The sequence below is a fragment of the Danio rerio genome, chromosome 23 (genome assembly GCF_052040795.2).
Source record: "Danio rerio strain M-AB ecotype USA chromosome 23, GRCz13ab, whole genome shotgun sequence".
In the NCBI taxonomy this organism is placed as follows: domain Eukaryota; kingdom Metazoa; phylum Chordata; class Actinopteri; order Cypriniformes; family Danionidae; genus Danio; species Danio rerio.
This window is the reverse complement of record NC_141043.1, coordinates 27,260,126-27,287,299: the sequence shown is the minus strand read 5'-3', so window position 1 is coordinate 27,287,299 and position 27,174 is coordinate 27,260,126. Positions and strand designations below refer to the sequence as shown.

At 34.3% G+C, this 27,174-nt stretch overlaps 2 protein-coding genes across 6 annotated transcripts; both read left to right on the top strand.

The window, feature by feature from the left end:
• The first annotated feature begins 138 nt into the window (after positions 1 to 138).
• hspb7 (heat shock protein family B (small) member 7) lies at positions 139 to 5,015 on the top strand. The gene is given in 3 exon segments (NM_001006040.1): positions 139 to 447; positions 4,177 to 4,310; positions 4,402 to 5,015. Coding segments are annotated over 3 exon segments (486 nt in total). The 5' UTR covers positions 139 to 275; the 3' UTR covers positions 4,582 to 5,015.
• A 2,553-nt stretch (positions 5,016 to 7,568) lies between these two features.
• zbtb17 (zinc finger and BTB domain containing 17) lies at positions 7,569 to 26,121 on the top strand. Of its 5 annotated transcripts, none has more exons than XM_087307173.1 (15): positions 7,569 to 7,684; positions 9,939 to 10,177; positions 11,001 to 11,162; positions 11,240 to 11,548; positions 11,637 to 11,726; positions 13,897 to 14,117; positions 15,419 to 15,561; positions 17,280 to 17,580; positions 19,848 to 19,935; positions 20,035 to 20,151; positions 21,300 to 21,420; positions 21,502 to 21,632; positions 23,215 to 23,487; positions 23,632 to 23,721; positions 25,276 to 26,121. In XM_087307173.1, the coding sequence occupies exons 2-15, from the start codon at positions 9,973 to 9,975 to the stop codon at positions 25,590 to 25,592; spliced, it is 2,568 nt and encodes an 855-aa protein (XP_087163299.1). In that variant the 5' UTR covers positions 7,569 to 7,684; positions 9,939 to 9,972; the 3' UTR covers positions 25,593 to 26,121. The 5 variants fall into 5 exon arrangements, with proteins under 5 accessions (XP_087163299.1, XP_087163298.1, XP_087163302.1 ...); XM_087307172.1 differs by having other exon boundaries at positions 11,237 to 11,548; XM_087307176.1 differs by having other exon boundaries at positions 11,237 to 11,548; positions 15,419 to 15,956; positions 17,081 to 17,580.
• Positions 26,122 to 27,174: the final 1,053 nt, after the last annotated feature.

Below are 27,174 nucleotides of genomic sequence, written 5' to 3'. Positions count from 1 at the left end.
ACAAAACTTTTCCAACCACAGAGCCCACGATAATTATAGCACACTGCCATCCTACAATTAACACACACACACACACATAGAAGTAAAAACTCTCGAGCTAGAGCCACCATATAAAAGCCAGCCAGCCAGACAATGCTCACAAGCAGGCAGACCCAGCTCATATAAACACTGAGAAAGCTGCTGAGTGGATTCATGGTGTTTTGAATAAGAACTTGATCACTGGTTCAATTTGAAGTTCTGACTGGATATCGATTTGAGAAAGCATCTCAACACTAATGAGCGCGAGCAATTCTTCTGCCTATCGATCGGAGCGTAGTTACCATCAGACGTCATCCTCCTCATCTTCATCCTCTACCTCTGCAAACCCATACATGGAGAAGAGCCGAGGACTCTTCGCTGACGACTTTGGATCTTTCATGTGTCCGAAGGATGCTTTGGGATTTCCAAGTGAGTGGAAAGCTATATGCAGATCTTTATGGATCTGTATAACTTGTTTTTGAATGTGATTTATTGCTGTTTGTTTTCATATTCTATTTAGTTTTCTGCCCGCTAGGGGTTGTATAATATGTCAGCTGCATGAGGCCTGAAAATACATGTATTTGTAATAGTATAAATATTGTTATCACTTTATACTGTCATTCATAAAAATAAAGCTTCAAAAGTTTGGGTTCTTAATATATTATTAATAATATTTGTATTCTTAATATTCATAAATATTTTTATTGTGTAACCTTTAACATTCATTCCAAGGATGTTAAAGGTCAACATTGACAATAATAACCCTTTTTAATGATTCTGACTGATTTTTGACAGATCATATTAGGAAAATACAAATAGATAAATAAATAATTAAAATATTAAATATTTTTATTAAATAATTATGTATGAAATTGCATATTAAATATTAAAAATATTAAATAATTAAAAATATATTCACATAGAAGAGTTATTTTAAATTGAAGTAATTTAATAAATTAAATATTAAATAATTAAAATATATTCACATAGAAGAGTTCATTTAAATTGAAATAATTTATTAAATTAATTATTAAATAACTAAAATATCTTCACATAGAAGAGATAAAAGATAAATTTAAATTATAATAATTTAATCAATTCAATATTTAATAATTAGAATATATATAAATTTAAATTGAAGTAATATTATCTAATATAACATTATTTAATTCATTATTTTTCTAAATAAGTTCAGCCTTGTTTTAATTATTGTGTGTGTGTGTGTGTGTGTGTGTGTGTGTGTGTGTGTGTGTGTGTGTGTGTGTGTGTGTGTGTGTGTGTGTGTGTGTGTGTGTGTATGCCAATAGCAAACCTTTATTTTTAAAATAAGTACATGAGATGTATTTAATAATCACAGTTGCATTCTGGTATAAGTAAAAAACTGAATAGTCAGATGTGCTGTACAAGGGTACCTGGGGGGCAGAGAGAGGGTAACTCTGGGAATGTTTTGGGCCAGAGCCAATGCTGTGACTTCATTGTTGGGGAATGACCTAACAGCGAGAGCACGGTCTGTTGCCAAGCGTGATATTGAGATTCACCAAGGCACATTTTCACACTTCATTAGAGAAGGATATTAATGCACAGGAGTTTTTGATATAGAAGTGCTTGTGTAACACAACAGAGTATACAGTGTGCATGACTCATTGATATAATTATTGTTTAACACAATTTAATGTGTATTTATTTTTTACTTTATCAAAACTGCATGAGATTTGGTGACTTTTGTCACACTTATACAATGACAGAAAAGGTTAATGCTTAACTTTTGCTATAAATAGGCAGCTATAGGAAATATTGGGAAATCACTCTTTCATATGTAGACAAACCCAATCATTGGATTAAATTGAATTTGTCCGTATTTGGCTCAGTCTACAGAACAAACCATTATTATACAATAACTTGCCTAGTTACCCTAACCTGCCTACCTAATTAACCCAGTTAAGCCTTTAAATGTCACTCTAAGCTGTATAGAAGTGTCTTGAAAAATATCTAGTGAAATATTATTTACTGTCATCATGGCAAAAATTAAATAAGTCAGTTTTTAGAAATGAGTTCTATTGTTCTATTGAAATATATTGTTTACAGTTTACAACCAAGGTCACTTTCATAAGAGTCTCAAAGCAACTTTCTATTGGTCAACATTGCAAATCTGCTTGACCAAAATCTGCGTTGTAAAATCTGTATGGAAAAATATTTGTAAAATTCACAATTTCTATAATTCATATTGTACACATTGCATCTCTATGCTGAACAGCTATGAATATGACCATGATTTTTACAGTGCAAACACTTGCTTTAGTTTGAGTTTTGTTTTCTTGTTAACACAAAAGGAGATTTTTTTTTGAAGAAAACCAGTTACTATTATTAGTGAAAGCACCTGCTCACTTTTGACAATGCCTGTCCAACATTATATTTTTGCCATGCAACTAATACAGATAAAATATTATTGTTGCATTGTCATAGTTTATTTTTCTGTTATGTACAGAGATTTGACATAAATTATTTATTTCCCCTCCAATCATTTTCAATCATCACGTTACATTTTGGTAATTTTCCCTCCAAATAAAAATTGCCCAAAGCTGCACAACATGACCTCTAAATAAATACGGGTGCTGTGACTGCTATTAGCTATATTTAGCATCCCTATACGAGAGAGTGGCATAACAGTGTTTAGTCACGCTGTTGCTTTCGCTTTTACACATGAACATAAAAAAAACATGTTTTAGCTTTTATTTAAATTTAAAAGAACAAAGGGAGCTGATACATGCGTTACAAAGGCAATTACTGATGCGTTTTGTATCCGCTTGTTAAGTTGTGATGTATCAGTGACGTATAGAATACTGTTTTCAGGTCCAAGCAACTACTCATTGAAATTGAGAAAATATTTGCTTGTGGTTACTTTTTAGTCCTATCACACATTAAAATGAATTTTATATAAAATCATAGAGTACACAACAGTCTCTGGACTTGCTGCATCACAAATACCAACATTTTAATAAATTATAAAAAAAATGTTTCACTTTGTGAAGTTTATTTATAAACTAATTTCGATCACGTGATTATGATTGACCACGGCTGGTTCTGCATTAGCTATCTATGATCCACCAATCAGGCGATTCCTAACCCACTATGAAGAGCCACGGTTTCTCACTACAGTCATCTTTGACTTGAAGAATCCACCCTTCCATCCCTACTTCTCCAACTTTCCCTTCATAGGGCGGCATGGTGGCCCAGTGGTTAGCACTGTTGCCTCACAGCAAGAATGTCACCGGTTCTAGTCCTTTAACAGGCCAGCTGTCGTCTCTGAGCATAGTTTGCATGTTCTTCCCGTGCTCGCGTGGGTTTTCCCTGGGTTCTCCGGTTTTCTCCCACATTCCAAAAACATGCACAACAAGTGAATTGATCAATCTAAATTTAGCACTGCAGTCAAACTCTCATCCAGCAGCATATCTCTTCATAGCAATCATTTTAGTCATCAGCTCTTATCAAGGGGGAGCTGTCGAGATCTACCTGATCTCAAAGCTCCCCTCTCGCCCTGCAAACAGGAGGGAGACCAGGGTTTAATGCCAATCATGCTTATAATCAATCATCAGCTAAGTGTATTTGGTATATATATATATATATTGCGATCGTGATTTTCGAAAGTATTACATCGTTTTGTAAATGTTTATCATTACCATTTAATGTGTGTCTCCATACAGTTTGAAATAGCGCTTGGACCCGGAAGCCGCTTCGCGTGATGTCACACTTACAAACGTGTAATGTTCTTGTTGCATCACAACAGTGGAAAATGAAACCGTATCTGTCCTGTTTAGCCTTGTTTGGCACGGAATGGAATGGTTCAGCATAAAGACCGGTTCAGTGTGATAGTGGAAAAGCGGCTGTTTACTTCCATTGTGAATAAATAAATACTATGAAGTCAATGGTTACTTGTTTCCAAAAGTTTTCAAAACATCTTTTGTGTTCAACAGAACAACAAAACTTGAACTGGTTTGAAACAAGTGTGCGTAAATGATGACAGAATTTACTTTTTTTTTTTCATAAACCATCATTTTAAGGAAAAATAAAACTACTGAATGCTGCGATTGGCCGATCAGATTAGTAGGAGCCATGTAATAATCAATCAGTTCTTACATTAGATTTTATGTTTTTCATCAGACAGAACAGGCACTGTTGGAAACATCAAGACTCTTGGAGACACATACCAGTTCACAGTGGACGTGCAAGACTTCTCGCCTGAGGATGTGATCGTCACCACCTCAAACAATCAGATTGAAGTTCATGCTGAAAAGGTAAACACAAACATCTGCACAACATAACTGTGAATTGTTTTATATAATTGTTTAAATACCAAAAACAATGTGTGTGCATTTCTTTCAACAGCTTGCTAGCGATGGGACAGTGATGAACACTTTCACCCATAAATGCCAGCTACCAGAAGATGTGGACCCCACTTCAGTGAAGTCCAGTTTAGGGGCCGATGGGACTCTGACTATAAAAGCACAGAGAAACACAGCTAAACTGGAGCATGCACAGACGTTCCGCACAGAGATCAAAATCTAGACCTGTGCCCTCCTGCTGTGTCTGTTTCACTGTGATAAATGACCTTGAAAATATAGCTACTTAGCCCTGCTTTGTCATTCCTCCATGACCTTCTCTCATTTCTGCTCATTAGACTTGGATGGAATTTAATCCTGTCACATGTATTCAAAACCTTTAAGATGAATGCACTGCTAACGTCAGCTCTCTGCTAATGACATATCAGCTTACAGGACAAAGTGGGCTCCAAAATTCTGGAAGTACATTTAATCCAAAATATAACTGAAACATTGAAAGATATCAGAATATATATGGCTATACAGTAGATATAGTACTTTAGTACTTTAAATTAAATTTAGTTCACCCAAACATGTAAATCCTGCCATTATTTACTCATTTTCCACTTGTTCCGAACCCAATTAAGTTCCGTTGAACAAAAAATAAAATGTGCAATGATGAAAAAGAGCAACGATTGACTTCCATGGTATTTTTGCTCCTATATGTATATGGATGTCAATAACATTTTCTTCAATATTCTTCAAAATATCTTGTGTTTAACAGAAAAACTTTCATTTTCAAATTTAGCACCGATTAAAACTTTCAAATGTGTGGCTTCAAAAAGATCCTCAGATATTTCTCTTCTATTGAAGCTTAAGATGATCTGGATTAACGCTGTGCAATATATTATTACAGCATCGATAGCACCCGCAAAAGTCACACAGCAAAATATGCAATGTTGGGCTGGGATTATAGTTGGTCAGAAACCACAGGTCACAACACATGAGATTTGTAGAATCACTGCAGAATTGTACCACAATAGAATTAAAAGTTTATTATTTGCATGTGTTTTAAGAGAGTTTAAAGCATTTTGATAGCACATTAAGAATAATAATAAAGATAATTTAATAAAGATTAATTTTATTAAATAGTTTATATGATGAAGTCTATGTTAGTTGTAGTTGCAATTTCCTCATTTATTCAATAATATTTAACTAGTAAACATTGCTTTATATAAACGAATACAGTCTCATTTTTTACATTTTATAATGAACTTATTACAGTAAAAATCTCATTTATAACAGAATAGAGTTGCACTGTTTTTTGCCTTGATTTGCTCACTCATTCAGGCCCGTAGCCAGCCTATTAAAAGGGGTGGTTCTTTTTTATGAAAAGGGAGCTTTTTGCAGTTATTCTCCTCAATTTTAATTAAATTGTATGTTCAAATACAGCATTTTAGTGACAATTTACACACTAATCTTTGCTCCATTACCTTGTTGGATGGTGATCATACCCATACTTTTAGATGCAACAAAGAAATTACCTACAATTTTGTCAAAGTGCCTACCATACTATTTTACCACAAAGTGTTTATTTAGAAATGTGCATTTAAACTTCAAGTTATTAAAGTTTTATAAAAATGTTATGAGAACATTTTGAATAAAGAAGTATGTATTCTGAACTTTTTCAGTGGGGGGTGGGTCTTTCAAACCTTTTTTTTCCTTTTTTTTTAAATTTAATTGTTTAATTTCTGTAACCGAATACAGTTAGACTCTCTCCAAAAAACCATAAAGCACTGTTCATTTCACTTTAATATTTGCTCTATTGTGTTTATCTATGACTGTAGTTTGTTTGTTATATCTAAAAAATAAATGACATAAAATATATATTTATATTTCACTCCCTTACAAAACCATCCCAAATAAATCTAAATGAATAACTTTTCAAAAAGAGCTATTTAAGTCATCTGGTGAAATTGTATTCATATCGCAGTATATATTGCAGGCAACAAAATATTGCAATGTCAAATCTTTCCAATACCGTGCAGCCCTAATCTAGATCACTTCAAATCCTGATGGAGAACATGATCATCAGGTTTTATACAAACATGTGAAGATTATGCATCCCAAATTCCGCCAGGATTGTCTACTTTAATATCACTTAAATTTATGATAATGATGTAATGGGGAAAAACATTTAGTAGTAGTATGTTTCAGACTTTTGGAGCTCATTGTTTGTCTAAATAAATATGCAACTCATTCCCAGATGGTACAAGACAGATTCACTGAATGTGTTATTTTTATCAAAAGCTACATTTTATAATCGTGTTGTGTTGAGTGATTGAAACACTAATTCAGAAAATAAAAACACATTTGATGATTATTTTGAGCAAATGATTTAAGTCTGAGTCAATGTGAGTCCGTCTTTTGGTTCATGTCCACTTTCATCCATGAGCAAATGACAGGTACTCGATGTGTCTCTGAGCACTTCTTCTATAAATAGAGACTGCTGTTATTTTTCAGTCTTATCATCTACTATTTTTGTGCTTAATGTCATCCATCAACCTGTCGCTATCAGTGTGTACCAGATACAAATGCATACAAATCACCACCTGTTGAACATATTAAAGCAGCTTATTTATTTTCAATTTTGTTCGATAATAATAATGATGGGCTATATAAAAATATATACTTAATTAAACTGGAAAGACATTTAAAATGGAGCCTGGTAAATTACACTGGTACAAAGTGTATATTAATGTGTACAATTACTGAGGAAATGCAAACGATAACACAAGGTTAAGAAGACACATTATAGATAATATTTAAATGTGAATGTGAGATTTAAAAGTAGATTAGGCAATAAAATGAAAACTCTGACAATAAAACATCTTTTTGGTGTGTTTCAAACATAAACTCACAACTAACATGAATAATGAAAAAAATATTATAAAATCAAGTGAAAGGGGAGAAAATATCTCTTCAATTGATCAAAAAATGAAGAACAGGTTATGAATTATTAAACAACACACTCGTGGTGGTTTTTAAAATGCACAAAATTTCCCAATTCATAAGACAATTAAATCTATGGACATTCCCTCCCTCTGGTCTTATGATTAGATCACTGTGTTTAATAATAGCTAAAGCTCGCCGTCATGTGGCCAAAACAGAATCTACCGCGCATGCGCAGTTGTGCTTCACTCCCAGCCATTCGCTCGGCCACTATCAATCGATCAGAGAGCAGAAGATGGCGGCGAGACAAGACTGAGCGCTGAGATCGATCACCGAAACACTCGATTGGACGGACGAGCTGAACTCGGGGAAAGCTACAAACTTGTTCATTGTATAAGGTAAATAACTCCAAACACAACCCTGTCTACGGATAGTTTTAGGGCTATTCTTCTGATAAGTCTCTAAAGGGAGGCACGGCTAAAATAAGCAAAGAAAAGGCAGGATTACAGCCCGCCTCTGTCGACGCCATCTTGATCCAGTAGGGCCAGGCACGCTGAATTAATCCCGGAGCTGAGACAAACCGAGAGTGAGGGCTCATAATCAATCCGCAACATCGTCAATCATGATCGTGTTGTGGAATTGCGCAGTTTCTGTCTAATCACTCGACAAATTTACTTGCTTTACTGTTAATCAGTCATCATTGTGCTCGACGAGTCTCGGACTGATAACGATATATTGCATTACTGCAGGCCAAAAAGTCCCGTGCGATTTCGATATAAACCTATCTATGTCGCACATTAAAACACACGAACTGCTACATAATGATGTTTGTTTATTGAAGTGAGACATGATGTGTGCTGGATGATCAATGTCTATTTTAGAGTAATGCACATAAGATGGATACTTTTGTGTCGTGATGAGGTCTTAGAAATCTTTTGTTTTGACAGAAATATATGCCACATAAACAAACACATACACAGAATCAGGTTTACTGTTAACCGCTGTTAGCTTTACCGTTATAAATGCAAATATATAATCATCAAAATTTTATATATATATAAAATTATATATATATATATATATATATATATATATATATATATATATATATATATATATAAATAAATGAAATAATTGTGTGTGTGTACACACTTATTTCTTATGTAGTGGTATGTTTTTTACATTTGTGCCATTATTCAGATTATTGGTCAGACATTTGTAAGTGAATTTTGCCAATAACCATATGTTAAGGTAAGAGCCAATTACAGATGTTTAACCAACGCCTGACCCCCGATTTGTTTAAATTCGTTTTAATGAAAGTTTATTTATATTGTGCTTCTCACAAGGGCGTAGAAGTAGCATGGACAGAGGGGACGTGTCCCCATCAATATCCACCTATTACTGAAATGTCCCTACAAATAATTTAATCGACCTCAAAATAAAGAAATGCTCTGTCACTTAGGCATGGGCCGGTATAAGATTCTGACGGTATGATAACCTTGGACAAAAATATCACGTTTGTACGGTATCACGGTTGTGATTACTTCTCTAAAATATGCTCTTTTTAAATGTCTGGGTGAAACCAAAAACTTTTCCCCCCTTTGAACACTATATTTTATTTTAAGCCACATTTAAAATATTTTTGAACAGTAAACACTTCAAGCTAAATAATTCAAATGAATCATTTACTTCTGCTGTCTTCATTAGTTTCAAAAACACAGATTTCTTTAAAATTTAAAACGGCATCTTTTGATTTTTTTTTCTGCTGGAGATACTGTTGTCCTAAAAAACTAAAATTTTAATTAAAAATGTTACACCTTAGGAACGGTATAACAGAAAATTTTGACGGTTTTAAAACCTTTTGTTTAAAAGACTTTTCCAAACCGCGCCGCGGTATTCCTTGAAAATGGTTATCGTCCCATGCCCAGTCAACTCTTACACATGCACCAAGTCAAGTTTCCTACTAGTTCATCTTAATACTACTAAGCAAAGCAGTGCAATTAATTAAAATTCAGTTTTGATTTTGGCCTCCATGATTATGAAAAATAATAATCAGGATAAAACTGTTAAATTACCTTACACACCTCTCTAAATTTTTCTACATTCATACCTCTTTAAAGCCCGACTGCAATAAAATCATGTAAATTGACTTTTGCAGCATGGGATGGGATTGTTATTTGTATTATTAAGTGTTTATTTTATATTATTGCGTACTTTAATCATGTTTTTAAAAGTGCGTAACAGAGTTTGTGCTGTTCAATGCATGGGCTCTTGGGATGTATGTCCCCACCAATGTCAAAAGCAAATCTACTCCCTTGGCTTCCTATAATAATAAATTATTTTTAAAAAATTATAATAAATTATAATAAATTGCATTCCAAAACAGACAGAAAAGCCATGTCTCTGCTTTAGAATAATAGCAACGGTATTATCTGTGTCAATGGGTCTATAGCAGACACAACTGTAAATTTAGTTTTAGAATAATAATATTATGCAGGTACTAAATGTAGGTATTCATGTGGAAATTAACCTAGAAATGACTGGATTCTGTAATCATAAAATTTAAAAATAACTTCCCAAACTGTGATTTTTTTTTGTGAGCCTCAACATTAGTGAAATTAATTTCCCTCCTCATTTTCTTTTTATGATTAGATAATACTGCCCAAAGTGCCATACACAGTCAGTTATGGATTTTCCATGGCATAGTGGGAAAGTACTTGGGCAGCTGAATGAACAGCGTCAGCTGGGTCTTCTTTGTGACTGCACCTTTGTGGTGGACGGCGTAGACTTCAAGGCCCACAAAGCTGTGCTTGCAGCCTGTAGCTCTTACTTCCGCACTCTCTTTCTTGACCAGAAGGATGTTGTTCATCTTGATATCAGCAATGCTGCAGGTAGGCCTGCATTCCAATAGAGATGCTGTATTAATGGGATATATCACCCAAAACTCAAAGTTCTGTCATCATTTAATAATAATTAATAACTTCTTTTTTTAGTAGAACAAAAAAAAAACGAAATATGTGCCTATTTACTTTTATTTTATGGACAATACAAATACTGAAACATTTCTCAGCATATATTGTGCTACATAATGAAAATCTGGATATACATAGGCATGTCTAAGTAATAAGAGTTCAGTACGTGGAAATGGCGTTAGCATGTTCTGGTTTAAATCCTGTGAGTGTAAAATCCTGGGGAAAACCAGACCAATCAGAACAAAACACTGACTCTGATCCTCATGGGATCATTAATATGTGACCCACAATGTTTTGTCACAATATTTCTTGTGAGATTACACTAATGATCATTTTCCCCACTTCTTTTTAAGTTTATCTAATCTTGTGTTAAACTTACTCTGTATCCGGGACTCTTATTTTGATAATGGGTGTTTTTTAGAAAGAGTAAGCAGTTATGTGAAGCAGGCAGCCATACATGACCATGGACTCTCATACCTTTACAGCTTGTCAGAATGCAAAATGTAAGATATACAGGTTATTAACTTATTCAGTGCCACCAAGAATAGCACATGAATATTGTGAAATTTACTGTATATGTTTGTAATAAGGCAACAAACACATTGAGTTTTGGGTGAATTTATTATCCCTCTAAACTGATGTTTTCTGGTTAATTTTGTTGAATGAAATGTTATGGTTTCTATACATCTTCAATTGGTTATTGTTTTCTGTTGTTGTCTAATGGTTTGAATCTTTTCATCAGGTCTTGAGCAGGTTCTCGAGTTTATGTACACCGCAAAGCTAACTCTGAATGCTCAGAACATAGAGGACGTTCTTGCTGTTGCTACTTTCCTTCAAATGCAAGAAATTGTCAATGCTTGTTCAGCTTTTCAGTCTTTGACCGTCTCGTCTGCACCCAAGCCTGGTAAGTCTGGACTCTCAAAAGCCATTGTTTAAGATGTACACAATTTTATTTCTCATTTGTGTTCATGTGCGTAGTAGTAACCGAGCCTTTGGAGGAACAAACAAAATCTGTGAAGAAACCAGAGGAGCCGGACAGTCATTCAGTGACTCAAAAAGCAGGTCCTGAAGAAAAAGAAGCTCAATCACAGTCAAAAACAGAAGAAACCCACGAGGCTGTGAGTAACGTGGCTGAGAAGCAAAGCACAAAGACTCTGAGAGCTGTCAGCAAAATTAGTGGACCATTGAAAACGAGACAGAAAGATTCCAAGAGTGAAAGTGAGGCAGAAAGAGCCACAAAAGAGCTCCCACAATTCCAAGATGACCCTAATGATGCAGACTACACTCCTAGTTAGTGCTAATTCTGTTCTCTAAGTGCTTTCTTGATGATGTTGAGTAATTTCTCAATACTTTTCGTGACACTTTACTGCTTTTACAGAACTGTCTCAGAGAATGGTGGCTAAACGGTCTGTTGTCAGCACAAGGAGAAGCAAGTCAAAATATGCAACTGTTCACACGGCCGCAGAAGGTAAATTCTGTCTTGTAAAACAATTGATAAAACTTGATATTTAACTCACAATTTTAAGGTTTAAGGTTTTATTTAAAAAATATATATATTAATTAAATGTATATAATGTATATAATCAGGCAGGGTATTTCTAAACATATCCTTCTGTAAAACTTTCAGAATATATAAAAATAAAACTGAAGTTTGGTTTATATGAGAGCTACTGTAGTGGACATTTATGGCTCACTTAAAGAGAAAAAACTCATTTTGAGAAAACAACCTTTAAAATTAGTTTATATTATAATTCATATACAATTCTAATTTAAATGTACAATCCACAGATAAAGTGTGAAAAACGTAACACTTAAAGGGCCATGACACCCCCCACTTTCGGTTAAAGTCTACTTCAGAATTTTTTCAAAAGATGCATGATTAATGGGCGTGGAGCTCCGCGAGCATCGGGCAGGAGTGGGCGTGGCCAGCAGGGGCGAAGGGGAGCGAATATCTGTTGTTGACAGTTAGCTCACAAACTGAGACACAAACCGTGAGGCGACGCATGAGTTTATAGTTTACAATGTTAAAATGCAAAGAAATAAATAGTAATTTAATGCCCTGCAACATTTGTTATTCGTAATTTCATATACACATAACCACAATTTATATCATTATAAAGATAAGTGTGTTTATGTAAACACTATAAATGATGTTTCTCCCTCGATCCCCGTGTCTAAATTATAGATCTTGAATGCAGACTCAGCGCAGCAGGTCTCCTGACGTGCCTATTTTAACCATTAGCCCTGCTGGTAATATAGAGGATTTAGGCAAACACAGCAGCACGGCGATGTGTCTGAATGTGAACGAACTCCTGATAAAAGTCAACATCCGCCATTCTTCAATTCTCGCACTACTCTCCCGACAAAAATGCTTGCAGCACACACACAGCTTTGCTGTATGATCAGCCCTGACAGGATCGCGGGGAAAAAACATGCAACTAACCCCGTGGATCACGGAAGCAAACACATACGAGCCTTCATGAACGGCTACGTGCCGTTGGTCTGTGTCTCACAGCTTGCTTGAAACTGGCAGGTCTGCCTTCGGAAAGCATGTGCTCTCATGAATAATTAAGCAGCCGGCTCTTCTCATAGGATATGAAAACTCCGCTATGAATAATAATAAGAAACCGACGCGTCATCATTGCACTTGCAGTTCTGCGCTACGTCGCCGATTTTGATCCCTCCCCAAAAATAATTTTAAACCCGGAAGCTGAAATGAGCTGACAAAAGCTCAAAATTATCCAGTTTTCCCCACAATTAAAGCTGACAGGTGCTAACATTGTCTTAACTAATGCTCAACACACACACATCTGTTAATATATAAAAAAAAGTTCTCCAGGGTGTCCTGAACCTTTAAAAGTGCACTTTTGATGTTTTCTTAAAGGGTCATGAAATACCAAAACAGGTATTGACAGTCATATACGTGTCCCACGTTGCTAAAAACACCATTAGGACATATATTTTACAAAAAAGTGAAAATTGGTCGAGCAAATTCGTTCTTCTAGTTTGAAAAGAAATTTTGAAGCAACGTCACGGTGATTAGATCATTGTGTAAATTCCAGCGTGTAGACTGGCTGTCTGTACCAGCGAGTACAACGTGACGTCTTTGAGCTATCATCATTAATTCAGTAGAAAGGCTTGGTTCGAACCAATCAGCTTGCTCTATTGTGAATGAGGAGCAACTTCATTAATATGCATGACATGGCTTCGAAGACTTCGAAGACACATAGCAAGACACACATGCACATACATAGCGTAGACACGCAGGCAGACACACACACACACACAGAGACACGAGGCTTTGCTGATGAAGTGAATCTGAAGTGAATCGCTGTACTTCATCTGCATCTGCGTTTGTTTTACTTCTGTTTCTTTTTATGTAAACCCTTCCCTCTTTTGCCACTCGACACTCCCACCTGAACAAAGCTGGGCTCAACCACTTTCCTGACTTTTATCAAACTAGAGGTGTGGAAACACCCTGCTGAGACAGGGGGGTTCATGGCCCTTTAACATTAGAATAATAAAAATAAAATACTTTATTAAATCCAAAAAGGCCAATATCTAAAAAAACAACAACAGTTTTTTACCTGCAGTTTCTCACCTTAAGTCTCTTAACTGTTCATGTGTTTTGCTAATAGTCAATGATGGTGAAGAAAGTGTGTCTAAAGTTGAGAGTATGGTAGAAGAAGAGAATGAAGATGATGGAGGAGAAGAAGACCTGGAGGACGATCAGACAGACGGAGAAGAAGAGATGGAGACAGAAGATGGAGAAATGATGGATTCAGAGGATAGGAAATTTGCGATTGGGGCCGAGCGCACAGAGTCCAGATCATATGGGTCCATTACACACAAATGTGAGGTACGGGATTCTGTTATTTTGTTATCCTTATTATAAAACAGATAGTTCCAGACCCTGATTTTGATTCATGTTCAAAGCTGTTGTAAATTACTCTACAAACACACCTGTGACCTCATTACGCCAATTTTTACTGTGTTGCTGCAAATGTGTGTTGCTTGGCAACAAACTGATCTCAGAAGTACATTTCTTGGTAGGCAAATTATTTTTTTCAATATCATTACATTTTTGTTGCTGTAGATTTTATATATATATATATATATATATATATATATATATATATATATATATATATATATATATATATATATATATATATATATATATATATATATATATATATATATTTATATTAATGTTTATATTTATATTTAATATTTTAAAAGTATTAAAAAAATATTTTCATGAAAAAACAATTTTATAAACAATAAGCCGTGTGAAAGTGTGGTTTACAGAACAAAAGTGATTGTAAATGTATACTTAAGTCAAAAACATGTTAATCTGTTTAAAAAAAATCTTTACAAAAAAATCTCTTTTTTTCTGTAGAATTTTGTGACGATAAAGACTGCAGTAATTATGCTGAAAATTCAGATTTGAATCACAGGAATAATGTACATTTTATATACATATTAAAAAATGTAACAATGTTTTATTATATATTTTTAATTGAGCAAACACGGCCTTAGTGGAGATAATACTTCTTTTTAAAAACATTTTAAAAATGGGAAAATCCCCAAAATAAAATTAATATATTAAAAATAATGTGTGTATTATTAGATTTTGAAATGATGAAATATGCTTTTTAATTGTACATCTATGAAAAGAATTCAGAGGCCACGTTAAAAGATTCCAGCTTCTCTGGATGTATTTGATTGATCTGTTTTAGCAAAGGCTAATATTTGCTTTATTCTTTAGTAAGGTATTTAGAGTTAGGCACTTAGATTTGTAAATGTTTGTAATTAAGAATCAAGTTTATTCCACCAAGAACATATTTAAAAAAAATTATGAAGTTGAAACACTGGTATTGTGTCGTCTGAAATGGATATAAACTTGTCTGAAAACATGGCATTTTTTATTATTTTACTCCAAATTTATTTTGTATTTTTAATTTGTAAGAAATGCTATCAGTGGTTTACAGAATAAAACAAAAAGTATGCTCTACTAAAACTTAAATAAAATTTGTAAACTTGTTACAGTAATTTTCAAATGGTCTCTTCAATTTTTTTTACCATACCTGTATATTTGTCCTGTAAGATTTACTAGTATTTTAACATATTTTAATAATGGTATTCTGTTTCTTGCAGGACTGTGGCAAGAAGTTTACACACACAGGCAACTTTAAGCGTCACATGCGCATTCACACTGGAGAGAAACCATTCACCTGCAGAGACTGTAACAAAGCCTTCTCAGACCCAGCGGCCTGCAAAGCTCACGAGAAAACACACAGGTCAGCACTAGATCTTTCATTATCTACCTTTTTCCCCATGATGCTATGGCTTTCATTCTATAGGTTGTAATTTCCTGTTTGAGAAACTTTCCTTCAAGGTTGTGCGACAAGTAATCCATATCATTTGTGAAAACGAAGTGTATGTTTTGTGTTTTGATTTTTATCCATCATGAAAACAATGTAAAGTATTGTTTTTTTTTAACATTATGTTTACATCACTTGCACATCTGTGGCCAAAGCTCTTTTTAGTTCATCATGTTTTGATTATTGTCCTCCAGATGATTTTTTTCTTCATTTTCTCACCATTACATTATATTTTTGGGGGTTATTTGTGGTATGCTGAAAGTTATTTAAGTCTAATAAGTTTTCGTTTAATTATACTTAATAGATGAGTTGTGAGTAGGGTTGTAACAATATACCGGTATGACGGTTTACCACAATTTGAACGTGCACGATTATCATACCATGAACAATTGCATATCAACGGTTTTAACCCTTAAAGACAGAGACAGCCGCCCGCGGCTAAAAATAAGTATTGCTCTTAAATGTTTAATAACTTTTGATCCGCTGATCCGATTCATACAATTCAAAGATTGGCATAAAGAAGAGAATCTCAGCTTTCTGAGCTGATTTGACAAAGAAACGCTCGTCACTGTGTCTCCGGCTAACCAGACATGATACATTGATGCATTGTCCCTCCTCCATGCCCAGATTGGTTCAAACTCGCTATATCACAACCAATAAGCATAGGTTTCACTTTTGTTTGTGGACCAACACTGAGCTTTTTGAACAACACGGAATGAGAGATAGGCATACATTTCTGCGCGGCTAAATAAAACGCAAAAAAAAAAAAAGTTTTGCATGAAATAATTCTCATACTAAGTACTTTTGCATGCACAGCAGCACAGAAACATGACAAAACAGTGACACAGCAAAGACGAACTGCTGCTCTTGCTGTTTTCAAAAGACACAAATGAAGGTGCAGCTGTTTGTCTGCATTGCATACAACCACATCCAAATCCATATCCACAGACAACCATATCCATGCTGGCACATAAAACCTAAGGATGTTCCATATTGAATCTAGTTTCATTATGTAACTATTTATAGTATAGTAAATATTTATATCTATTTTTTACTGAGGATTTGCACCATGTTTATTTGGACTTTGACACATTATTTATTATTTTTTTATTTGTTCATTGTACAAGTGGACACATTCTCTCACCTCAGCAGTCAAGATTAAGTCCTGAAAATCTCAACATGCTTACATTTCTTCATCACAACCTAGACTGAAAAAAACAACGCTTTAAATACATGTTTACAGCCATAAACTTGGTATTGCACTTTTGGTCTCCCATTTATCCTGCTTATAAGAAAGGACAGTTTAAGTTTATTTTTGTCTAATCTTAAACGACCTTTATTACTATTTAATACCGTATACCGCGAAACCGTCAAACCGTGGTATTGTTTTAGACGATTATCATACCGTAAAAAATTCATACCGTTACAACCCTAGTTGTGAGGAAAATAATAACATGTGACTCTAGCCAGTTTTAAAACACTTTACTGATTGTTTATAGCTGCTCCTATAATTCATTGAAAATATCATGGGGCATGGGAAAAAGGTGGATACATAAAACCATATTTACAGCAATGTGCAGTTTCTTCTCACACAAGTTCCTACGCAATAATAATAATCATTTCTGTTCCTGCAGTCCTGTAAAGCCGTACTGTTGCTCCACATGTGGAAAGAGTTACAGACAGATCAGTCTGCTGAACCTGCACAGAAAGCGGCACACAGATGAAGCAAGATACAGCTGTGAGGACTGTGGAAAACTCTTCACCACTTCTGGAAACCTGAAGCGCCATCAGCTGGTGCACAGTGGAGAAAAACCCTACCAATGCGATCACTGCGACCGGGCCTTTTCTGACCCCACCGCAAAGATGAGGCACCTAGAGACCCATGACACAGACAAAGGGCACAAATGTCAACACTGTGACAAGAAATTCAACCAGGTTAGAAATCGGTTTAAACTAACGATAAACGTAAACCTTGTTGACTTTATAAATGTTGTATTAAAAGCCTTCAGAGAGGTATAATGATGTCATAATGATCATATTATACAAAAATCTTACAACAATTTTAGTCATTGTTTTTTTTTTTAAATGAAAAAAAATAAAAAATAAATAATATTATTTGTATTTTTTATATTCAATTTTGTAAGAAACCATTAATTTGATTGAAATTGACTGTATAATTTTACTTTTTGTCTTCAGTAAATTCTGTTGTATAGAACTTTCTGTACATTCAAAAAAACGTATCATGTTTTCCACACAGCATGTCTGTTTTTAACAGTGATGATGCAACTTCTGACGTCATTTCATGTGAAACTGAAGACTGGAGTAGTGATGTTGAAAATTTTGCTATGCCGTTAGAGCATAAATGTAGTGTACTGTATATAAAAGAGCTATTTTAAATTGTTATAATGTTACATAATAATACTGTATTTTTTTATCTAATGAATGCAACCTTTGTAAGCTTTATAGTTTATTTACATAATAGTTCAGTAATGTAATTTTAAATAAATTGCAACATTATATTATATTATATTATATTACATTATATTTTATTATATTATATTATATTATGGCGAGGCAGTGGCGCAGTAGGTAGTGCTGTCACCTCACAGCAAGAAGGTCGCTGGGTCTCTGGTTTGAACCTCGGCTCAGTTGTCGTTTTTGTGTGGAGTTTTTATGTTCTCCCTGCCTTTGCGTGGGTTTCCTCCGGGTGCTCCGGTTTCCCCCACAGTCTAAAGACATGCGGTACAGGTTAATTGGGTAGGCTAAATTGTCCGTAGTGTATGAGTGTGTGTGTGAAGTGTGTGTGGATGTTTCCCAGAGATGGGTTGCAGCCGGAAGGCCATCCGCTGTGTAAAAACTTGCTGGATAAGTTGGCGGTTCAATTCGCTGTGGCGACCCCGGATTAATAAAGGGACTAAGCCGACAAGAAAATGAATGAATGAATGAATGAATGATATTATATTATATTATTTTATATTATATTATATTATATTATATTATATTATATTATATTATATTATATTATATTATATTATATTATATTATATTATATTATATACTAGAGTGTTTCCTCTAGGATTTTTTTTCCAACTGGGATGGCAGGCCTTTTATACAGATCTTCCAACTAACTATGGCATTATTTCAATGACAAATGTCATGAGCACATATATATATATATATATATATATATATATATATATATATATATATATATATATATATATATATATATATATATATATATATATATATATATATATATATATATATATGTATGTGTGTGTGTGTGTGTGTGTGTATATATGTATATATGTATGTATGTATGTATGTATGTATGTGTATATGTATATATATATGTATGTGTGTGTGTGTGTGTGTGTATATATGTGTATATATATATATATATATATATATAATACCAGCAAGCAAATCTCTTTGCTTGCATGCCGATTTCTTCTGTTCATGCACAAAACTTCTTGCACGCTCTCAAATATACACTGCTCAAGCGCAGATTTTCTTGTGCACTCTCAAATAAACGCTGCTGAAGTGCGATTCAGTGCGTTTATGTAACTACTGACTAGTATGTCTCTAGCAAGATAAATTAATTTATGCAGAACTATAGACCTTTATCTATAATAAAGTTTAATTATGGAAAATGTATTCATTACAACTAAAAGCTACGTTGTGTTTGCTGGCCTTACGCATTGCGCAGCACTTTCAGTCGCACAGCACTACTCCGATTACAGAACAGTTTGCTCTGTTATGATTCACTTACATTTTAATACGTTTTGGTGCGAGTATAACCTGTTATGAAATAACAATAACAACTGAAGGTTTTGAATGAGAAGCTGTAATGTAGCGGTGGTGGGAATGAATTTTGGTGTGGTGCTCCGCCATGAAAGAATAAATGTAGTGGTAACTATATATTATATTATATTATATTATATTATATTATATTATATTATATTATATTATATTATATTATATTATATTATATTATATGCAGATACTCTTTAGCATTATAACACAATATATATATATATATATATATATATATATATATATATATATATATATATATATATATATATATATATATATATATATAATTTTATTTTTTTTACTTTTTTTTATGAGGCAGAATGAGCGCAGTAATATATATATATTTTTAATTAATTTTTTTTTTTTATAATACTGTTTAGGTGGGTAACCTGAAAGCACATCTAAAGATCCACATTGCAGATGGGCCACTGAAGTGTAAGGAGTGTGGGAAACAGTTCACCACCTCAGGTGAGATTCACACATCACAGATCCAGAGGCATGTTTCTTTTTGCACCCATACGTGCATTCATGGAGGAATTTTAATGTGTGTCCATCATCTGTTCACAGGAAACTTAAAGAGACACCTGCGTGTGCACAGTGGTGAGAAGCCGTTCATCTGTATGCACTGCCAGAGAGCCTTCGCCGACCCCGGGGCCCTGCAGAGACATGTTCGCATCCACACGGGTATATATGTCCATATTACACTTAAAAACTTAATTTCAAACATTTGGAGATATTCAGAAATACAATATATTATGATAATGAACATTTATCATATAAATAAATGCCCGATATTGTTATCTGTTGTTATTACACAATAAATGCACTATATAAATACACATTACATTACATTAAATACATTACATTATCTTGGGCACTTCAAAATACAATTAATAATTATTTATTGTATGAAATTTTTGATCACCCTTTAAGAAGAATAGCCGTAGTGTTTTTCACTGAACAAAATGCTTGAATTCTCAATCAACAAGCATATATAATATATTTTTATAAGTTAAAAGTTTTTTCTCAGTGCTGGGTTGCAGCTGAAAAGGCATCTGCTGCGTAAAACATATGCTGGATAAATTGGCGACCCCAGATTAATAAAGGAACTAAGCTAATTAAATAAAGAAAATTAATAAATGAATGAATTTTTAGATTTTTTAAAGGCATTTTGTTCAACAATTAACTATAAAGTTCCATTTGTCAACATAGGTAATGAAACACAACTGACAATGAAAACTACTTGCAGAGCATTTATTAATTTAATCCTTTAATTGGCATCATAACTGCATGGTTGACCTTTTGTGCATAGGTTACTATTATAACAACAACCAAAACTGACACACATTGTCAGGAACAATTTATGCAAAGAAATTGATACATTTTTGGGCAATTTTTAGTTTCCTGAAAATTGCTGGAAGGAACTTACCGGTATTTTCAAAAAGGGCCTGTTCACACCGAAAAGTTGCTGGTAATTTTTCTGAAAGGTCTGTATGTTTGAAAGAGGCTAAAGTTTAGTTGTATTTGTTAAAATGACATTAACATTATAATGTCTGTAGAAAAATGAATCTCTTACAGTTGATGGACGTTAATGGATTAACTAACATTTACAATGAAAAGTGACTGTAAAGAGTTGCCTATTGAAATTCTGTTCACTCTAAACCGATAATAGTATGTACAGTATAAGCAATGCTCAGATATGTAGTACGCTTTTACACCTGTTAAAGTCGCTTATTTCAGAATTGTGTTGCCGTTTCTTGCGATAAAAGTTTATGTGATATTTACACCGTCATATACCTTTTTCAATTAGTCTCTTTGTTACACTGTTTTAGGTGAAAAGCCCTGTCTGTGTCTGATTTGTGGAAAAGGCTTCACACAGGCCAGTTCACTCATCGCTCATGTTCGCCAGCACACCGGAGAGAAGCCATATGTGTGTGATCGCTGCGGCAAAAGGTAATTCAGACACCGCATCAATGATTTTACACAGATTCACAGTGGCACCAAATATTAAAATGTTTCAATCACAACTCGTAGGTTTGTCCAGTCCAGCCAGCTAGCAAATCACATCCGTCACCATGACAACATCCGACCACACAAATGCCAAACCTGCAATAAAGCATTTGTCAACGTGGGCGATCTGTCAAAGCATATCATCATCCACACAGGTAAGATGTGACATTTTTATTGATTTAATGTCTCTTAACCTTTTCTCTCCTCTAATGGCTGTCACGATTATGTAATTTGCCTGACAATAAATGTGATTATTTTATTATTTAGATTATTAGTGGGTTAGTCTACCCAAAAATTTAAATTCTGTCAATAATTACTCATTCTCATGCCATTCCAAAACCCTGAGACATTTGTTCATCTTCAAAACACAAATAGATATATAAGATATTTTAGGTGAAATCAGAGCTCCCTCATCCTCCATACACAACAATGATCCCAAAAAGGTCCAGGCGCCAGTTGCACCCGCAGTGAGTAAGTTAAATCGTAACCTAGTTATAACTTAAAGGGACACAAAGTTACAACTTACACATTACTAAATATTTTTGTGTCGCACCACAGAACTTCGTTTAAACATAACGCTAGGTTTCAACTAAATATTACGACAGCCTCCCCCATGTATAACTGTAGAAAAGAGATGCCGGCGAGATTAGTTTACATTGAGGAGCCCCCGATCATAATGAAGAATGGTCTTCCTCTACTCGCAGCCCTAATTTCCTCCCAAATCTCGCATTTGTTTCCGTTTGTGAAAGGAGTTTAATTTTCTATCAAGGAGTGTTTTGTGTTATTGTAATTAAAACGAGAATGTATCCATTACTCAGAAATTGCTAATTCCTGCTCTTTTCATTTTCAAATATAGGATATAAAAATTTTTTTTGATAACTTTGTGTGTTTCGCAGCTCGTGATGCAGTTGTGTGCGTCTTCTGTTATTAGTGACTGACTGTAATTTTATGTGCTATAAAAACGTAATTTGTAATTTCATTTTCATAGGACAGTTATATATAGATGCATTAGTTGCAGAATTTTAAAGCAGTTTAACGATTTAAATGCTTCTTGCTTACGCATGACTTTACGTAGATCTTACGACCTACTAACTACTATTTGTCTTAATATCATGTGGTGCAACCGATATGAGAACAAATTTAGTTACGAACTAGCTAGTAGTTACAAAGCCCCTAGTGTAAACTTTACGTTGCAGTTTAAGAAAGAACTTGCGAACAGCTGATGCAACCCTATCCACAAACATACAAAAAACATTCCTTAGAACATACAGTCATCCGGGTATACATCAATACACAAAACTCATGAAAGTGTGCCCTTTACTAGCACTGAGGAGAAGTTGTTGAAAAAAATTTTTTGTTTTGTTTTATTTTATCTAAAATATCTTAACTTGTGCTCCAAAGATGAACACTGATGATCTCTGAGGTTTGAATTGACATGATGAGAAATTTGACGGAATTCTTATTTTTGGGTGAACTACCCCTTTTATTGTCTGTTTTCAGGATTTGACAACTAATTGTCTGTTTTGTGGCTTTGTCAATGCTTTTTTTGTATGAACTAATTTGTATGAAATTTGTGTTATTTGAAAGATAATGGAAACCTGCTTATTGTTTATGTCTCCCTCTTGTGTCTATTAAAGGAATTGCAATAATCTACTTTGATTATTTATATGTATGTATACATCATCAGACTGATATTTTAAAATCACAGCAGGCCTACTAATGACTTGCATTTTACAGGAGAGAAGCCTTTCCTGTGTGATAAATGTGGTCGAGGATTCAACCGTGTGGACAATCTGCGTTCGCATGTGAAGACGGTGCACCAGGGGAAGGCGGGCATGAAGAGACTTGTTGTGGCAGAGGATGACGACGGGGAGGACAAGCTGCTGGCAGACTCGAACCCGGACTCTGAGCTCGACAGTAATGAAGTCAACATCGTCACAGTTACTACAGATGATATTGTGACTTTGGCCACAGAGGCTCTGGCTGCTACTACTGTAGCACAGCTCACAGGTAAGCGAAGGCGAAAGAAATGCTGAGATAAAATGGTTTATTGCACAGTGATTTATAGAATAGTGGCTCCTAAAGGAATATATTATGGCTGTAAAAGAGTTTGTAAGAGATGCAGATGATATTTGTTTTACTTGACTTCTGTAGTGGTACCGGTCGCAGCTTCTGTATCTGCAGATGAAACCGAGGCACTAAAAGCAGAGATCACCAAAGCTGTGGAGAAAGTACAAGAAGCAGGTGAACAGTACATAATTTATACACAATAATAGTAATAATTTTTAAAATCAAATAAATTCTTATAATGCTTTAAATACAATAAGTATGTAGGTTTTGATAAAGTGGGGTTTGAAAATTATAAAAATGTAAACAAAAGAATGTACTAAACACTATTTTTTTAAAGTAACTACTACAATAACTTGTATATTTGTTTAGTTTTAATTTTTTATTTTAAAATATAGTCGTATTATTTCATGAGGACATAAATGTGATTATTATTGTAATTGTTTATAGTTACTAAAATATGTTTTTTATAAGTATGTAAATAGTATATATAAGTGTGTGTCTATATATGCTGTATATCTACTTTATAATTCATTCATTCATTTTTTTCGGCTTAGTCTCTTTATGAATCTGGGGTCGCCACAGCGGAATAAACCACCAACTTATCCAGCATATGTTTTACGCAGTGGATGCCCTTCCAGCTGCAATCCATCACTGGGAAACATTCATACACTCTCATTCACACACATGCACTATGGACAATTTAGCTTACCCAATTCACCTATAGGCCATGTTTTTGGACTTGTGGGGCAAACTGGAGCACTTGGAGGAAACCCAAGCCAACACAGGAAGAATATGCAAACTCCACACAGAATTGCCAACTAACCAAGCTGAGGCTCGAACCAGCGACCTTCTTGCTGTGAGACGATAGTGCTACCCATTTCGCCGCTGTGATGCCGATTTCTAAAATATAAACGAAAAATGCTAAATTCTAAACTAAGAATTGTAAAATGTAAACTTGATATTATTATACATTATAAACTCAGAACACAGAAGAATTAAGACAAAATACAAACATAAACTCTGAATTTTAAAATGGGGACAGAATTTTCAAATATAAACTCAGAATTTAACAAACAGAATTCTAAAATATGAACCGCGGATTTTAAATGATTCTAAATTAATAAACTCAGAATTGCAAAATAAAAGTTTGACTTCAAAATTCTGAACTTCAAAATCTAAAATAGAATTCCAAAATATGCTCTGAGATATCTGAAACAAACCGAGAATTCTGAAATGTGGAATTCCCAAACTCCTATGTAGAATTGTAATCTATAAACTAGGGTGGCACGGTGGCTCAGTGGTTAGCACTGTCACTTCACAGCAAGAAGGTCGCTGGTTCAAGTCCCATTTCGAGGCATTTCTGTGTGGAGTTTGCATGTTCTCCCCGTGTCAGCGTGGGTTTGCTCCGGGTGCTCCGGTTTCCCCCACAGTCCAAAGACATGCGATTGAGGTGAATTGAGTAAACAAAATTGTATGTAGTGTATGTGTGTGAATGAGTGTGAATGGATGTTTCCCAGTACTGCAGGGTTGCAGCTGGAGGGGTATCCGCAGTGTGAAAGAAATGCTGGATAATTTGGCGGTTAATTCTGCTGTGGCGACCCCTGATTAATCAAGGGACTAAGCTGAAGGAATATTATGAATAAAACTATATTTAAGATTAATGAGAGGATTGAGAGTAATTATCATATCATATTGTCCCTGAAACACCTTGTTACTCTATTCCTGCAGATCCCAACACACAGATTCTGTATGCATGTGACTCGTGTGGAGAGAAGTTTCTGGATGCCAGTTCTCTGGCTCAGCACGTGCGCATTCACACCGCTCAGGCCCTGGTCATGTTTCAGGCAGACTCAGACTTCTACCAGCAGTACACCGGAGACGCCACATGGCAAACCACCGAGCAGGTCATCCAGGGAGGAGAGCTTCTGTTCAGGACACGCGACGAGGAGAGCGAGGAAGCCCAACCAGAGTCTCAGATGGACGGGGCAGAGGTGGAGAGCGAGGATGGGGCTGAAAAAATGCACTCTGAAAGCCAACAGCAGTGAGGAGATTCAGGTCTGAATCCATAATAGATCCACATGGAATTGAATCTGTCACAAAGTGTAATATTTGTCATCAGAGGGATGGTTATTATCATTTAACATGCTGTAATAAAACACATTCATATTTAGAAAATATGAGCAAGATGAAATATAATATCCCAAATCAAAAGAAATGTGTGTACAGCATATTGAAATTCTATTGTATAGTGCTAATTATATAAAACAGGATCAGATAAATGTACTTAAATGAACAAATGTAATTTATGCTGATCGTCAAAACTTTTAACATACTGTCGTCACCCTATATATGTCTTCTGTGCATCACACTATTGTAAACTGTATTAGGTAAGATGAGTTCCACATAACCGTGTCCTACAAGTTTCAGTTTTAACCCAGCTATCAGGCTTTATTTATTTGTAATGATTCTGTTGGTATAGAGTTTAGTCACTTTCCGCTTTGGTCATTATTGTTTTCTGAAGATGTAGAAGCTGAAACAATTCTCTAAATAAACACTGCATTTATTTTACATGAACATATTGCAAGAGGCTCATTTATCTTATTAAATGCTCTCTTTAAAAAAATGGACTTTAAAAAAAAAAAGATTTTTAGATTGATGTGTGTTGCAGTCAACCTTTCACAGCTTTCATTATCTACACTGCCATCCAACTATTTACATTTTGCCTTCACTCTTTGCATTTTAGTATATCACACGCCTCCCCCTCCATGCTGATTGGTAGCATTTAAAAAAAACGTGTATTACAAATACTTTTGTGCTCAATTGAGTCTTATGATTTGTTATTCCAGAAAAATATATGTACATAAACTATTCAGGACAAAATTAAAGTGATAATTTTATTCTCTTGAACCCACAGTTTGAAAATGGACTGTCTTTTATTTGTTATTTTTTAAATGTGAAATAGGTTATATTCCTGCTTTAAACACAATATAGGTAACTTTGGATGGAAATAGCAATTGTCAGATACTTTAGATACTCTGTTGAAGTTTATTGAGCAAACCATTTGATTCTGTATAAAATACTTGCTTAATTAAAATAATGTATTACATTTACTACATAACAAGCCAAATCAGTTTAAAGTTAGCAATTTAATGATTTGTTTAAGGGGTATTTCATCTAATTTACTCACCCTCTGGTCATCTAGAAGTTTAAAATTTAATGAAAATTTATTTTCATTCACCATTAGAATATGTTAGCACATCGAGAAAAAAACATATATACAAGACATATATGAACATATGTATGTGTGTGTGTGTGTGTGTGTGTGTGTGTGTGTGTGTGTGTGTGTGTGTGTGTGTGTGTATACAGTATATATATAGCAGAAGTCAGAATTATTAGTCCTCCTGAATTATTAGTCCCCCTGTTTATTTTTTTAAATAATTTCGTTATTGTATAACGATGGTTTGTTCTGTAGACTATCGAAAAAAATATATAGCTTAAAGGGGCTAATAATTTTGACCTTAAAATGGCTTTTAATTTAATTTCTAATTTCTTTGCTCTGTTAAACATAATTTTGAAAGTATTTTAAAACATTTTTAAAAAATCTAAGGGGGGCTAACAAATATGACT

Bases quoted from the DNA above. Each gene is read 5' to 3' on its own strand.
- zbtb17 (XM_087307172.1), top strand. From the start codon at position 9,973: ATGGATTTTCCATGGCATAGTGGGAAAGTACTTGGGCAGCTGAATGAA. The intron at 14,118-15,418 runs GTACGGGATTCT...TGTTTCTTGCAG, and splicing joins CCATTACACACAAATGTGAG to GACTGTGGCAAGAAGTTTAC. The intron at 17,581-19,847 runs GTTAGAAATCGG...AATACTGTTTAG, and splicing joins GTGACAAGAAATTCAACCAG to GTGGGTAACCTGAAAGCACA.